The 16,204-nt window shown below is 39.6% G+C and overlaps 1 protein-coding gene across 8 annotated transcripts in view; it reads left to right on the top strand.

The window, feature by feature from the left end:
- The window catches only part of GTF2I (general transcription factor IIi), a gene marked incomplete at its 3' end in the record, with an annotated part of 143,479 nt that overhangs the window by 68,394 nt on the left and 58,881 nt on the right, over positions 1–16,204 (top strand). For all 8 annotated transcript variants that reach the window (XM_079945346.1, XM_079945350.1, XM_079945347.1 and 5 more), the window contains exons 3-8: positions 2,411–2,549; positions 5,939–6,073; positions 7,327–7,510; positions 7,679–7,707; positions 10,980–11,034; positions 11,529–11,572. In XM_079945346.1, the coding sequence (XP_079801472.1) occupies positions 2,411–2,549; positions 5,939–6,073; positions 7,327–7,510; positions 7,679–7,707; positions 10,980–11,034; positions 11,529–11,572 (586 nt within the window). The remainder of the gene's footprint in view (positions 1–2,410; positions 2,550–5,938; positions 6,074–7,326; positions 7,511–7,678; positions 7,708–10,979; positions 11,035–11,528; positions 11,573–16,204) is intronic.

Here is a 16,204-nt window from a genome sequence, read left to right as displayed (position 1 = left end):
GCGCGTCCAGAGCCTGTGCTCTGCAACGGGAGAGGCCACAACAGGCCTCTTTACGCGTACCGCAAAAAAAAAAAAAAAAAAAAAAGAATTTAGAGGGTGGTAATTGTACAAATCAAAAACAAATGGAGGGGGCTTCCCTGGGTTGCGCAGTGGTTAAGAATCTGCCTTCCAATGCAGGGGACACGGGTTCGAGCCCTGGTCCGGGAAGATCCTACATGCCGCGGAGCAACTAAGCCCGTGCGCCACAACCACTAAGCCTGCGCTCTAGAGCCCGTGAGCCACAACTGCTGAGCCTGCGCTCTAGAACCCACGAGCCACAACTACTGAGGCCCGCGTGCCTAGAGCCCGTGCTCTGCAACAAGAGAAGCCACCGCAATGAGGAGCCCACGCACCGCAATGAACAGTAGCTCCCACCCACCGCAGCTAGAGAAAGCCCGCGCACAGCAACCAAGACCCAACGCAGCCAAAAATAAATAAATTAAATAAATTAAAAAAACAAAAAACAAATGGAGGAAGCTGTAGTTTTCAACAAATGATGCTGAGAACATAGGTTCTTTGGGGGGGAAAAGTCTTTATTGTGCAAGTTAAACTCTAGATGAGTAAACATTTTTTAAAATTGTCATATTAAGATAAACTAAAAGACCAGAAGAAAATATGTATAATTATGTATTTAATTATGTATTCCATAAACAGCTTTTCTATGCCTAAAATCAGTGAGGCACTGTTATGCATTAATAGAGAAACACTTAACATAGTAGAAAAATAAGCTAAAGTTAGCCTGATTTACAAAAAACTGTCCAAGGTACAACACTCTAATTTATTTTATTTATTTTTATTTATGGCTGTGTTGGGTCTTTGTTGCTGCACACAGGCTTTCTCTAGTCGTGGCGAGCAGGGGCTACTCTTCGTTGCAGTGCGCGGGCTTCTCATTGCAGTGGCTTCTCTTGTTGCAGAGCATGGGCTCTAGGCACGTGGGTTTCAGTAATTGTGGCACGCGGGCTCAGTAGTTGTGGCTCGCGGGCTCTAGAGTACAGCCTCAGTAGTTGTGGCGCACGGGCTTAGTTGCTCTGCGGCTTGCGGGTGGATTCTTAACTACTGCGCCACCAGGGAAGTCCTAAAGTATCCTTTTTAAATGGTTCTGGGAAAGTTGCACAATAACATTTGCTAGGATATTGTGAGTTAGCTCTTCTAGAAGTGCAGATGGGACTATCAACTGATAGAAACTTCTTAGAAAGCAATTTTTAGTAGGTTTTGAGAACCCTAAAAGTATTTACTTTCAGAGTCAGAGTTTTTTGGCTATGTTGTTTCATGTCTCTGACTCTGTTCTCAGAAAGTCACTCAAGATACACGTTGTTCCCAGATTAGTATTTCATTGTTATTCTTAGGAGTGATAATTAGAATCAGCAACATTTTCAGTAAGGTTTGCACTAAATGAATTATTGTTTATCTATAAAATGGAATGGTATATACTCTATTAAGAGTTTAAAGAATATTTAATCTCATAGGAATATACTCAGTAAAAGTATAGTCGTCTAAATGGAATTCCTGGTGTGTACATATGGAGATACTTCTGGAGGTGGGATTATGTGATGGAAGTTGTAGTGTGTCTTCCAGACCCCACCTCCCCCATTCAGGACTGATGGCACTAATCCCCCAGTTTCTATGAGTGTCAGAGGCTCCCTTGCCCAGGGTCTTTCCCTTTCCTTGGGGAGGCCTGTCCCAGCTCCAGAATTTCTGCGGTGCATCTGTGGCAGCTGTTGATTCCCCCTTTGCAGAATCCTGCCCCCTCACAGCGCACAGCTGTTGTTATTGGGAGTGCTTGCCAGTAAGCCTGTGTGCAACTCTGAGTCTGTTTCTTAGGTATTTGACCTATAACAGATTACGAAGGATTTCTGCCTTTTTTCTTATAAATTGTGTGATTTCTTCTGTTTAAAATCAGGGTTGTTGGGACTTCCCTGGTCATCCAGTGGGTAAGACTCCATGCTCCCAATGCAGGTGGCCTGGGTTCGATCCCTGGTTGGGGAACTAGATCCAGCACGCATGCCACAACTAAGAAGCCCCACATACCACAACTAAAAGCCCTCATGCCGCAACTAAAGAATCCCAGATGCTGCAACGAAGATCATGCGTGCCGCAACTAAGACCCGGTGCAGCCAAAATAAATAAATAATAAATATCAAAAAATAAAATAAAATCAGGGTTGTAAACTATCTGTTAGAAAAGAGAGGTCCCTTAAGAAAAATGGGGACTCTGTTGTGTATATGATAACTTAAGGTCAAAACTAGGAACTTCACCTCGTCCACATTAGGTATTAATGCAGGTCAAGTGATAAGATTTTTTATTCATCCAGCAGAAACAGTGCTTTTAAACATCTGTACATAACATAAGATTTCCTATTTGTGTATTTCAGTGTAAAGAACTGGCCAAGTCCAAGGCGGAAGTGGCCTGCATCGCAGTGTATGAAACAGACGTATTTGTTGTTGGAACAGAGAGAGGACGCGCTTTTGTCAACACCAGAAAGGATTTTCAGAAAGATTTCGTAAAATACTGTAAGTATTGTATTTTTATCTTTGGTATTTCATAAATATTAAACCTAAATATTTATAGATAGCACATCGTATTTTCTTCTAAAGCTGAATGAGATTTATACCCAAAAAGACTCTCTGAAGTCCATGGAGACATTTCAGAATGCTCAAAGTGAATCACTGACATGGTAACATATTAGGGGAAATACTGAAGAGCTTAAGAAAAATGGTAAATGTTTATTGTACTGTGCTCTTAGCTTGACATTACTCTGGATTAGTGAAACATGTTAGAAGGTAGAGAAATGTCAAACTTATTAAAATTTCTTATTCAGATAAGCAGGTCTTTCCCTGATAGATGTTTGGTGGGTTGGGAAAAAAAAAAGTTTTTGTCTGTGCATTAAATTTGAGTAAGCATGAAGCAAAGTTAAACAGGTCTTCTTGACTCCCTCAGTGGAATCATCTTATCCTCTGTCCTCAGTCAGTTTTGTGATCCTCCATCAGGAGTTCATCCAAGTAGTGTACTTATTTGATACCAGAACAAATGCAGTAGAGAAATTTACTGTAGGGTGTTAATACCTAGGACTTCTCGCAGTGTGACAGTTTTCGTATCTGTGTTTAACCTAACACTCTCCATAGGTTTTATGTTAACTCAGTGATACAGCATTTTCTTAAACATGTCTATCAGCATATAATATGTATGTCTTTAAGATCCAAACTTAAATTTCCATTATCCAGTTAGATCCAATTCATAATACAACAAGCAGATAATGGGTGAATAAAAATAAAAATAGTTTACTTAATTCATTAATTTCAATTCTCAATTGTATTTTTTTTCAATTTTTTTTTTTTTTTATGGTACGCGGGCCTCTCACTGTTGTGGCCTCTCCCGTTGCGGAGCACAGGCTCCAGATGTGCAGGCTCAGCGGCCATGGCTCAAGGGCGCAGCCGCTCCGCGGCATGTGGGATCTTCCCAGACCAGGGCACGAACCAGTGTCCCCTGCATCAGCAGGCGGACTCCCAACCACTGCGCCACCAGGGAAGCCCTTCAATTGTTTTTTTTTTTTTTTTTTTTTTTTTTTGCGGTACGCGGGCCTCTCACTGTTGTGGCCTCTCCCGTTGCAGAGCGCAGGCTCAGCGGCCATGGCTCACGGGCCCAGCCGCTCTGCGATATGTGGGATTTTCCCGAACCGGGGCACGAACCCGTGTCCCCTGCATCGGCAGGCGGACTCTCAACCACTGCGCCACCAGGGAAGCCCTCAATTGTATTTTTAAAAAACATATTCCCTCCACTGTGAAACATCCCTCCTCCCCGCCCCCCCCCCCCCCCCCCGCTATAATCTTTTAAGCTTTATGGTAGCAATCTGTTTAAATTTTTGCATTATTTCTTATCATTTTGAGAATTTTTAAGACTTTGATTATGTTTATGTATTTAAATTTATATTAATAATGTTGCTTTGATTATGTGTATATCAGTTGCCATCTGTCCTATGAATACTGTAATCCAACTGGCAGCTGTGTTTACATTTCAGTTCCCTATACTGTCTTGCTAATGTGGTTCTTCAGTGGTTAGAACTAAGCATTAGGGGAATTGTCCTCAGTTGCAAATTGTAGTCCCTGCCTATTAGTATTCATTCTTTTTTTTGTTACCAATAATTTGATGCCACAGAGAATAATCTTTGGATATAATTCTTAAGTTCCTAATATTTGTTTCTATAAATTATTCTGCAGACAAGGATCAGTAGTTGTCTCCTGCAACTAAATCAATAGGTGTATAAGTCAGTTGTTTTTTTTTTAAATTTATTTATTTATTTTTGGCTGCATTGGGTCTTCGTTGCTGCACGCAGGCTTTCTCTAGTTGTGGTGAGCAGGGGGGCTACTCTTCATTGCAGTGCGCAGGCTTCTCGTTGCAGTGGCTTCTCTTGTTGTGGAGCCTGGGCTCTAGGCACGTGGGCTTCAGTAGTTGTGGCACGTGGGCTCAGTAGTTGTGGCTCGCGGGCTCTAGAGCGCAGGCTCTGTAGTTGTGGCACACGGGCTTAGTTGCTCCGTGGCATGTGGGATCTTCCCGGACCAGGGCTCAAACCCGTGTCCCCTGCATTGGCAGGCGGATTCTTAACTACTGTACCACCAGGGAAGTCCCTATGAGTCAGTTTTAGAAATTCTTGGAAGAAAATTCTAAGCTCTCTTTCAGAGTTTTGAAAAGCACTGTCCAATAGAAATAATGTAATGTAAATCACTTAGGTAATTTAAAATTTTCTAATAAAAAGTAAGGAGAAACAAATAATTCATTTTAGTCGTTGTATTTTAAACTGGTGTCTAAAACATCATTCAACATGTAATCAATATAAAAAAATTATCAGTGGGGTATTTTGCACACTATTTTTTGTACTGAGTCTTCAAAATCTAGTGTATATTGTAAACTTACAACACATCTTAATTCGGACTGGTCACATTTCAAGTGCTCAGTAACCACAGGTGTTTAGTGGCTATTGTGTTAAACTTTGCAACAAGAATGTTTTTTGTGGTGATAATCTTCCCATATTTAAGTTTGTAGTTAGTCTTAAGGTATCTTTCTATTTTAAAACTACTGTTACCTAATTTTTACTTTGTAGAATGGTTATAGCTACTCTTATTTCAGAGATAATCACCGTTTCTTATTATTTCCATTCAAGTCATTTATGTCTTTTAGGTGTTTATTTATGTTTTATATTTTAATTTTTTTTAAATTTTATTTATTTTTGTTTTGGCTGCGTTGGGTCTTCGTTGCTGTGTGCGGGCTTTTTCTAGTTGCGGCGAGTGGGGGCTACTCTTCGTTGTGGTGCATGGGCTTCTCATTGCGGTGGCCTCTCCCGCTTCGGAGCACAGGCTCAAGGTGTGCGGGCCTCAGCAGTTGCTTGCAGGTGGGCTCCAGAGTGCAGGCTCAGTAGTTGTGGCGCATGGGCTTAGTTGCTCCGTGGTACGTGGGATCTTCTCAGACCAGGGATCGAACGCGTTTCCCCTGCATTGGCAGGTGAGCTCCCACCCACTGCGCCACCAGGGAAGCCCCTAGGTGTTTATTTAATTTATTTATTTATTTATTTTGCGGTATGCGGGCCTCTCACTGTTGTGGCCTCTCCCATTGCAGAGCACAGGCTCCGGACGCGCTGGCTCAGCGGCCATGGCTCACGAGCCTAGCCGCTCCGTGGCATGTGGGATCTTCCCGGACCGGGGCTCGAACCCGTGTCCCCTGCATCGGCAGGCGGACTCTCAACCACTGCGCCACCAGGGAAGCCCTTGGTGTTTATTTTTAAAGTTCTTCCTCCTCCCTTTCCTTTCTGTCAAATCATAAATGTTAGTATTAGGAAAAAATATTTTTAGTAAAAAATCAAATATTGAGATAATGGATATGGACCTTATATATCATTAATATTTTACAGGTGTTGAAGAAGAAGAAAAGGCTGCAGAGATGCATAAAATGAAATCAACAACCCAGGCGAATCGGATGAATGTCGATGCTGTAGAGATTGAAACACTCAGAAAAACAGTTGAGGACTATTTCTGCTTTTGCTATGGTAGGGTTATACACTTGAATTTTCTAAAAGATATGTTATACAGTTGACTTTTCTAAAGGGCAGATCACATAATTGACTTAACATTCATGTAACATACTTTTACAAATGAATGGGTTAATTCCCAAATATTTGGTTAACATTACAAATGACCTTTCTTCCTTTTTTTTTTTTTTGGATAAAGTAGATTTCATGGAAATGACCTTACTTTCTAGTTCCAGTTTGTGGGAGCCCAGAAATAAATGTAGCTGTTAGAGGTTTTGTTTTGTTTTTTTATTTTTTTTCTTTTTTTTTTTCTTTTTTTTTGTTTTGTTTTGTTTTTAATTAAAGAGCAGTTTTAAGGTTCATAGCAAAATTAAGAGGAGGGTACAGAGATTTCCCACATGACCCTGCCCGGCACATGCATAGCTTCCCCACTGTCAGCATCCCCACCAGAGAAACTACAGGACATATCACAGTCACCTAAAGACGGTGGTTTATGTTTGACATGCGTGCTGGTCTTACCAAATCCCTGGGAAAAACCACCTTTTGTTAGTCTAATTATGCGGTAAACAGCTCTTTTTAAGAATAAGGGAAAGAGGGGGAGGATATAGGTTGCACTGTGAGATTGTAGGTAAAACTCAACTCTGGGGAACGGAGTTTCTAGCATGTGTGGGCTCACTGATACAGACAGCTGACAGGATATATTCATTTGTGAATGTAGCATGTGTTTATCTAATAAGTTTTCAATGAGAATATTAGCCAAAAACTGCCTGGTATGTTATGGTAACACTTGGGTTTGTCAGGGTTGCATGTTCTGAGGCTGAATTGCATATGAAAAGATTGTGTTATACCAGGGTGGGGCCGTTGTTCCTTTCCTTTTGCATGGATTTTATGTAAGTGTTTTATATCATTTTCATTTTGGCCTTTTGAATTCATTTCAGGTTTAGACTTCTGCTAACATGGGAATAGGGCCCTATAGTATTTGAATGTAGTTTTGAAATCAGATATTACAAAAATATGAATGCCGGGGAATTCCCTGGTGGCCTAGTGGTCAGGACTTCGGGCTTTCACCGTCGTGGCCTGGGTTCAATTCCTGGTTGGGGAACTGAGATCTTGTAAGCCACGTGGCCAAAAAACCCCAAAAAAACAAAAACAAAACCCACGAATGCCATCTATTAAGCCATGATAACTAATGTTGGTTTAGTTTTTTCAAATCTTAACCATTTAATGATTATCCTTTTATTTTTTACCTCATCCCTGTCTCTTGACCTCAGGGAAAGCTTTAGGCAAATCGACAGTGGTACCTGTTCCATATGAAAAGATGCTACGAGATCAGTCAGCTGTGGTGGTGCAGGGGCTTCCAGAAGGAGTATCCTTTAAACATCCTGAAAACTATGATCTTGCAACCCTGAAGTGGATTTTGGAGAACAAAGCAGGGATTTCATTTATCATTAAGAGGTGAAGTACTTTTTCCCTTGCCCTCAACAGTTTATTCCTATAAAGTTGAATATTTAAGTTATGTTAATATGTTTTAAAAATTCTTCTTTACTATAGAAGCCATTTAAATTTATGCTTTATGATAATTTTGTATATTTACGTATAGTTTTTTGTTTTGTTTTAATGCAGACCTTTCCTAGAGCCAAAGAAGCTCCTAGGTAAGTGATTGTTTTGCTTACATGATAACAGGATGGGTTCCTAAACCTGTTGTGTCAAATTTAATACATTTTAATGATTTCTCCTTTATTTTCTTTTTTTTTTTTTTTTTTTTTTTTGCGGTACGCGGGCCTCTCACTATTGTGGCCTCTCCCGTTGCGGAGCACAGGCTCCGGACGCGCAGGCTCAGCGGCTATGGCTCACGGGCCCAGCCGCTCCGCGGCATGTGGGATCTTCCCGGACCGGGGCACGAACCCGTGTCCCCTGCATCGGCAGGCGGACTCTCAACCACTGCGCCACCAGGGAAACCCTCCTTTATTTTCTTTGAGAATATGTTGTAAGGCGTTTTGGAGTGGAGTGTTATGGTGTTTATATAAAACCAGTGAAAAGTCATTGAGCTGAAAAACCAGAGACTTGTTTTTTGTTGTCAACTCAGCTGCTTGCTTTATGATGTATTCAAGGTTTTATGTTTGCAATGTGTAAGGTCATATCCTGGATCTGCCCTCATTTCCCAGAATTATGAGTGATTTAATTTACATAGTGTTCACTGAGCAGGCATGGAAATATTGGGGATAAGATTGGGTGAAGAGGGGATACAAAACCATGTATAAGCATTAAAGCTTTTTAGTGCTGGTAGTCTAGTGGTGGAGATAAAAACCTGTAAAGTCACCACAAGGAGAGCACAGCGTACACATTGTAGGAATGGTTAGTGGAAGTTCGTTGGAGGAAGCCCAGGAAGATGTTTATGGGGAAGAGTGCACTTAAGATGGGTCCTTGAAGAAAGAAGAGAATTTCAATAGGACTTCCTTCTGGGAAGGCCAGACATTCCATTTGAAGGGAAAAGGGATATTTAGAAGACTAGTACCCTTTGGAGCCAGGGTTATTTGAGACTTTTAAAAGGAAATAACCATTGTCATTGGCAACCCCTTAAGCAACGTAAACATGAAAGGGCAAAATAATATATAAACACCCAAGTGTATATTGTTTTCTGATAAGTAACCTTTGTTATTTTCACCATGATGGAAAGATTTATATATATATATATTTTTTTTTAATAAATTTATTTAATTTTTGGCTGCATTGGGTCTTCGCTACTGCACGTGGGCTTTCTCTAGTTGCAGTGAGCGAGGGCTACTCTTTGTTGCGGTGTGCAGGCTTATTGTGGTGGCTTCTCTTGTTGCAGAGCACAGGCTCTAGGCGCGCAGGCTTCAGTAGTTATGGCACACGGGCTTCAGTAGTTGTGGCTCGCGGGCTCTAGAGCACAGGCTCAGTAGTTGTGGCACACGGGCTTAGTTGCTCTGTGGCATGTGGGATCTTCCCGGACCAGGGCTCGAACCCATGTCCCCTGCATTGGCAGGCGGATTCTTAACCACTGCGCCACCAGGGAAGCCTGAAAGGATTAATATTTTAGAAGCTTTGTTGAGGTATAGTTGACATGCCATAAAATTCACACATTTTAAGTATATAGTCCCTGTAGTATATGGAATTGCTTTGGCAACTTAGTTGACCCTGTTTATTTCTGGACTTTCTACACAGTGAGTCATGTTGTATGTAAATCAAGATAGTTCACTTTGCAATCTGAATGCTTTTTATTTTTCAATTTTGTTGCTCTGGCAAGGATGTCCAATGCAGTATTGAGTAGAAGTGGCCATAGCATATATTGCCTTGTTCTTGATACTAGGTGGAAGGCATTCAGGCTTTCACCATTCTGATGTTAGCTGTTGGTTTTTGTATATGCCCGTTTTAAGATTGAAAAAGCGTAGATTTATTTGTCATATTTAAATTAAAATTCACTTTTTCGTGATCAGTATTTTTTTCCCTGAAGTACTCTAAGTATACTAAGTAAACTAAGTATCCTTAGTTTGCTATTTGTATTTTATGAGGTCTTTGATTCTAGAAACTTGTTCTGAAACATTGGGGTCTGGTGGTTAATTAAAGAATATTTCTATAGGGTGTTTTATAATAATGAGTTGTCCAAGTGGGTGGGTTTGTATGACTCAGGTCTTTTGCCTTACCAACTTTCAAAGTAATTGAAAAGTTGCAATTGTAATGGGATTGTATTTTCCAGTGTAAAAATTTTTTAGCAGGCTTATTGAGATACAATTGACATACAGTAAACTACACTTATTTAAAGTGTACAGTTAAGTTTTGACACATGAATATTCTGTGAAAACTATCACTGCAATCAGGGTAATGAAACATCCTTCACCCACAGGCTTCCTCACACCACACCCCTTGGTAATTCTTCTTTTCTTCTCTCTGCCTCGTCCCCAGGCAATCACTCATCTTCTTGTCATCAGCATAGATGTGTCTGCATTTTCTAGATTTTTTTTTAATAGAAATGGAATCTTACAGTATGTACTCTTTTTTGTTTGTTTTGCTTCCTGTTTTGCGATTTATCCATGTTTCATGTATCGGTAGTTATTTTTTTTTTATTGCTGATTAGTGTTCACTGTATAGATATACTACAATTTGTTTACTCATTCACTTGCCCATGAATATTTGGGTTTCCATTTCTTGGCAGTTACAAAGAAAGCCACTATGATATTTGAGGGCAGGTTTTTATGTGGATATATATTTTCATTTCTCTTGGGTAAATACCTGAAAGGGAATAGTGAGATCATATGGTAGTTAGTTACATATTTACCTTTTTAAGACACTGACAAACTGGTTTTCAATGTGGTTGTTCCAGTTTACGCTCCCACCAGCAGTGTGTGAATTCTAGTTGTTCTACATCTTTGTCATCATTTGGGCGGGGTGGGGGGGGTCAGTCTTTCCTCTTTTATTTTCACAAACATAAAATTCCCTATTTTATGTTGTGTAATTCAGTGGGTTTTAGGATATTTATAAGACGTACAACTATCACCCTGTCTCATCACCTCAAGAACACTGTATCTGTTAGCAGTTACTGTTTTCCAGTTCTTCTGATCCAGATCTACTCTTAATAGAAATCTGGCATCATTTATACATCGGTATTGTCTTATTCAGTAATAGTGTATTGGTGTATTTGTTTCACTGATAAGAATAAGAGCTTTCTCATTAAAGGGAGGGTTCTGGAGGGTTGAGGGGATAAAAGCTGTTAGATGGTTATCATCCCTATTTACCTTCCTTATAGGGGAGAACGAAGGACACTCTTAAACTACCACCATACTCATTCTGATGACCCAGAGCTGTGAACTCCCTTCCCCAGGTCATTCTGTATTTAGGACCTTTGAAAATATTAGTCATACTTCAAGTACTGGAAGAATCTAAATCTAATTTTCTTTGTACATAGGTGCTCGAGTGACGGTAACAGATGCTGAAAGGTCAATGCTATCTCCAGGTGGAAGGTAAAGCATATCTCATCAGTACTAATGAACCTCTACACCTCAGCAAGTTTTAGTGTTTAGATTATTGAGGTATTAGAATATTAAAAAACACTGTGTCACACATCTCAATGTTTAATAATGCAGTCGAATCCTTTGGAGGTCCTGTGAAAATGTACTTTTTGACTTAGTTTTGAATGGTAATAGTTCCTGGGTGAAGTTGATGTGATTGGTCTGAGGGCCACGTTGTGAGTAGGAAGGCCTTATAGTAAAAAGACGGGATTTGCTTTGTTGTTTTATTATACTTTTCCCTCCCATATGGTTGATTGGAATTAAAGTACTAAATTCAGTTGACAGGTTATTTATGCAAGAAATAAATATGTAAATTTTAAAGTGAGTCAGTTTTGCATTGAGCTTGGTCAGGTGAATGAGTTTATACAGTGAGTTCCAGGACATGTGAGCACTGTGTGAGTGGCCCTCACAATGCAGAGCTTCATCAGGGCTTCTTTTCCTTTCAGCTGTGGCCCCATCAAAGTGAAAACTGAACCCACAGAAGATTCTGGTATGTACTTGTGCTTTTAGACTCAATTATGAAATGTAAGAAGCCTTTTCCTTAATGTAGAAGGTTGTATTTTGACTCATTACTTATTGCTTTGGTGAGAAGTAGACAGAACAAATTTATTCCAAAGGTGACGTCGTTAATGTTACTGTATTATACTAAAACCCCAAGATAGTAATTTGTTTGACAAAGTGGTAGCTAGAAATTCATTGCTAATTACACATTTATAGACAAAATTTATTAACAGTTTTTTCCAATTACACAGGAATAATAATAATAAATGTCATCTAGTCCTATAGTGCTTTTTACAATAATCAATATAATATCGTCTTGACTCTGCCTTTTCCCATTGCATTCCCTTTTTTTTTTTTACTCCCCAGGGAAACTGTCTTTAACTCTAAGCTGTTTTTGGTATTTAATTCTTTATTTTCATTTTTATTATTTATTTTAAAAAATTTTATTAGCGTATAGTTGATTTACAATGTTAGTTTTAGGTGTACAGCAAAGTGAATCAGTTATAACATACACATATATCCACTCTTTTTCAGTTTTTTTTTTTTTTTTTTTTTTTATGGCTGTGTTGGGTCTTAGTTGCGGCATGCAGGATCTTTTTTGTTGAGGTGTGCAGGCTCTTCATTGTGGCGTGCGGGCTTCTTTCTAGTTGTGGTGTGCGGGTTTTTTTTTTTTTTCCTGTCTCTCTCTAGTTGTGTGTGGGCTCTAGTCTGCTTCACGCGAGCTCGGTAGTTGTTGCATGTGGCCTTAGTTGCCCAACCAGGGATGGAACCCGCATCCCCTGCATTGGAAGGCAGATTCTTTACCACTGGACCACCAGGGAAATCCCTTTTTTTAGATTCTTTTCCCATATTTAGATCCGTTCCCATTACAGAGTATTGCTTAGTAATTCTTTATTTTTATATGTCATTCTCATACTATTTCATATACTTTTCTTTTTATAAATTTATTTATTTTTGGCTACATTGGGTCTTTGTTGCTGTGTGCGGGCTTTCTCTAGTTGCGGTGAGCGGGGGCTACTCTTCATTGTGGTGCGCGGTATTCTCATTGTGGTGGCTTTTCTTGTTGTGGAGCATGGGCTCTAGGCGCGTGGGCTTCGGTAGTTGTGGCGAGCAGACTCAGTAGTTGTGGCTCGCGGGCTCTAGAGTGCAGGCTCAGTAGTTGTAGCGCACGGGCTTGGTTGCTCCGCGGCATGTGGGATCTTCCCGGACCGGGGCTCGAACCCGTGTCCCCTGCACTGGCAGGCGGATTCTTAACCACTGCGCCACCAGGGAAGTCCTGTGGCTTTTCTTTTCTTAATGATGTCCTTCGAAGCCTAGAAGTTTTTAATTTTGATCCAGTTTTCCAAGTTTTTCTTCTGTCACTTTTTTTTTTTGTGGTACGCGGGCTTCTTACCGCCGTGGCGTCTCCCGTTGCGGAGCACAGGCTCCGGACGCGCAGGCTCAGTGGCCATGGCTCACGGGCCCAGCCGCTCCGCGGCATGTGGGATCCTTCCGGACCGGGACACGAACCCGTGTCCCCTGCATCGGCAGGCGGACTCTCAACCACTGTGCCACCAGGGAAGCCCTCTTCTGTCACTTTTGCCTTTGGTGTTACATCTAGAAAATCTTTGCCCAACTTAAAGTCATAACGATTTTTATACTTATGCTTTCTTCCTGAATTTATAGTTTTAACTCTTATATTTCGGTCTAAGAGCCATTTTAAGTTAATTTCTGTGCATGTTGTGATGTAAGGGTCTAAATTTATCTATCATTTATCACATTTATCATGTGAATATCCTGTTGTCCGAGCATCATTTGTTGAAAAGATACCCTTTCTCCATTGGATTGCCTTATTGGCATGTTTGTCAAAAATCAATTGACCAAGTTTACTTCTGCACGTTCAACTCTATTCCCCTGAACTCTAATGCCTATTCTTAGGCCAGTACCATACTGTATTTCATGTAGGTTTTTTAAAAAAAATTATTTATTTTGTATTTTATTTATTTTTGGCTGCATTGGGTCTTCGTTGCTGCACACGGGCTTTCTGTAGTCGCGGCGAGCGGGAGCCATTCTTTGTTGTGGTGCACGGTCTCCTCATTGCGGTGGCTTCTCTTGTTGCGGAACACGGAGCTCTAGGCACGCGGGCTTCGGTAGTTGTGGCATGTAGGCTCTAGAGCGCAGGCTCAGTAGTTGTGGCGCACAGGCTTAGTCGCTTCGTGGCATGTGGGATCTTCCCAGACCAGGGCTTGAACCCGTGTCCCCTGCATTGGCAGGCTGATTCTTAACCACTGTGCCACCAGGGAAGCCCTTCATGTAGTTTTAAGGTTTGGTTTAATTTGTTGCCTATTAACGTGGAAAATGAGAATATACTTACTTTACCACTTGTTTCTAATACTTCTTCCCTTTTTCCCACTTTTATCATAGAGGTAAATTGATTTTTACTATTCAGGTTCTTTTAGAACTGAGCATTGTCTTGGACATTTAATGTTTGCTTTCTTGCCATGTTCCATTTCTAGGGCAGAGTATTTTTGCTTATTTTAAAAACATACAGGTCTTCCTGACTTGATTACAATTTCATTGTGATAATTTATTGTTACTGTGTTTCTATGATAAGAGTCAGAATGAAAGCAACTTCATCTTTTAAAAATAATATATCATTTTTAAAGGTCATCATATTATTACTAGGGATATATTTTTAAATTAGTCTTGGTGATTGGTAAGGAAAAAATGGATTTTTACAGTTTTTTCTTACTAAAGGCACATATAAACTATGATGTCTCCTGTTCGACCTCTTGCAGAGGATGGATGCCAATTGGTATTACGTTGTGTTACATCTGAATTCTCACTGTTGCAGGACCTGTCACTGTGGGGCTTTTGCTGTGCTCTTGGATTACTTCAGAAATTATCTTATGCAGTGAATTTCAGATTTAGAGTTCATCTAGGAACACGAGGATGATTTTATTAGAAAAATCTCTTAATTCACTTATGTTATTGAACTAATTACAAATAATATATCATTTAGGTAGATGATGAAAGGCAGCAGAAATTCTTAACATGATTGGGTGGAATATTATGTATAATTGTAAACGCCACCCCCTCGTGTTTAATAGTGAACCACAGGAAGCACTCCTCGTAAGACACTAGCACATTCTCATGTTTCTTACCAGTGTTCCAGATGACCAAACCATTACAAATAAGAGTAAGTAATTAGAAAATGCAGGGTACCATTAACTTTTACAGGTGATATGATTATGTATACAGAACACTAAAGAGAATCAACTAGAAAACTCCTAAAAACAAAACATCCATAATCTATTCTACTTCAAGAAGTGTTAAAAAGTCTGTGTTAAAGTGTTAAAAAGATAATAACAACTTAGATTAAAAGTGATTGAAAAAAGTTTAATAATCCTTTGAAAGCTTTCTAAGCAATAAAATTTGACTAGGGAAAAATTCTAAAAATTTTGTATGGCAGAATCAGCCAAAATGTATCAAAGGACATGTAAGAAACAGGGAATGGCTATTTGCAAGACAAATGACAAAGGGTTGTTTTACTTGACTTACAAAGAGCTAATCCAAGAAATAAATGACCAAAGATTCAAGAGAAAATGCTCAGTTTAGTTAAAGAAATGGAGATAAAAGTCCAAGAAAGATAAAGTTTTGCACTCAGCAGATTGGCAGACATTAAATTCTGCTTATACCCAGTCTCAGTAAGGGTGTAGAGAAACAGGCAGTTTTTAAAATTCTTGATGTGTGTAATAATTATTGCTGTCTTATGGAGGATACTTTGGTAATATCTCTCATTTGGAGATGCACATGTTCTTTGGCCCATTGCTGCTTTGCAAAAAGAGCAATTAACCCGCAACTCCATTAGTGAATTCTGTATTGTCTTTGAACACAGTGAGGCAATAGGTCTGTATCCACTGATGCACAAGTATCTATAAGACAGACTACTTGTTAGCTAGAGAAAAGCTCGATGTGATGAAAGAAATGAACAATATTGTAATGCCTTAAACTTTGTATTTAAAAATGTTACATTTTGAAATTATTGCAAGCTAATAAAAAACCTGCATGTGTAATATAAGGACCTTTTTCCTGTGCCAATGTGATACCCTATCTTTTTTTTTTTTTTGGTGGGGAGGGAAAAGCAAGAACACCAGGTGTGTTTAGTGTGCAGCAAGAACACCAGGGATCTTTCCCAAAGCAGTGTCTCCCCTGTCACTCTTTTAACTAATTCAGCGTGTGATTCTTAGAAGCAAGGATATTGTCCCACATTACTACAATATAATCATCAAAATAAGGAAGATAAATTACTCCTAATTCTCAAACCCTTTTCAAGTTTTGGGTTTGTTGGTTTGTTTGTTTTCCCATTAATGGCTTCTTCAGCTTTCTCAGGCTTTTCTGGTCTTCTATGACCATGACACTTTTGAAGGAAGTATCTGATAGTTCCTCATGATTAGATTCATGTAATGCGTTTTTTGCAAAAATAGCATAGAAACGATGCCGTGTTTTTTTTTCTCCTTTCATATCAGATGGAAGTTGTTTTCTATTTATCCCTTTACTGAAGATATTATTTATGTGACCAGAGTTAGTTTTTCTAGGCTTCTCCACTGTAATTTCTTTATATTAATTGTATTTCCTTTGT

The sequence above is a fragment of the Stenella coeruleoalba genome (genome assembly GCF_951394435.1).
Source record: "Stenella coeruleoalba genome assembly, chromosome: 15".
Lineage (NCBI taxonomy): Eukaryota > Metazoa > Chordata > Mammalia > Artiodactyla > Delphinidae > Stenella > Stenella coeruleoalba.
Note: the sequence above shows the minus strand (reverse complement) of the source record. Positions and strands in the feature narration are given on the sequence as shown.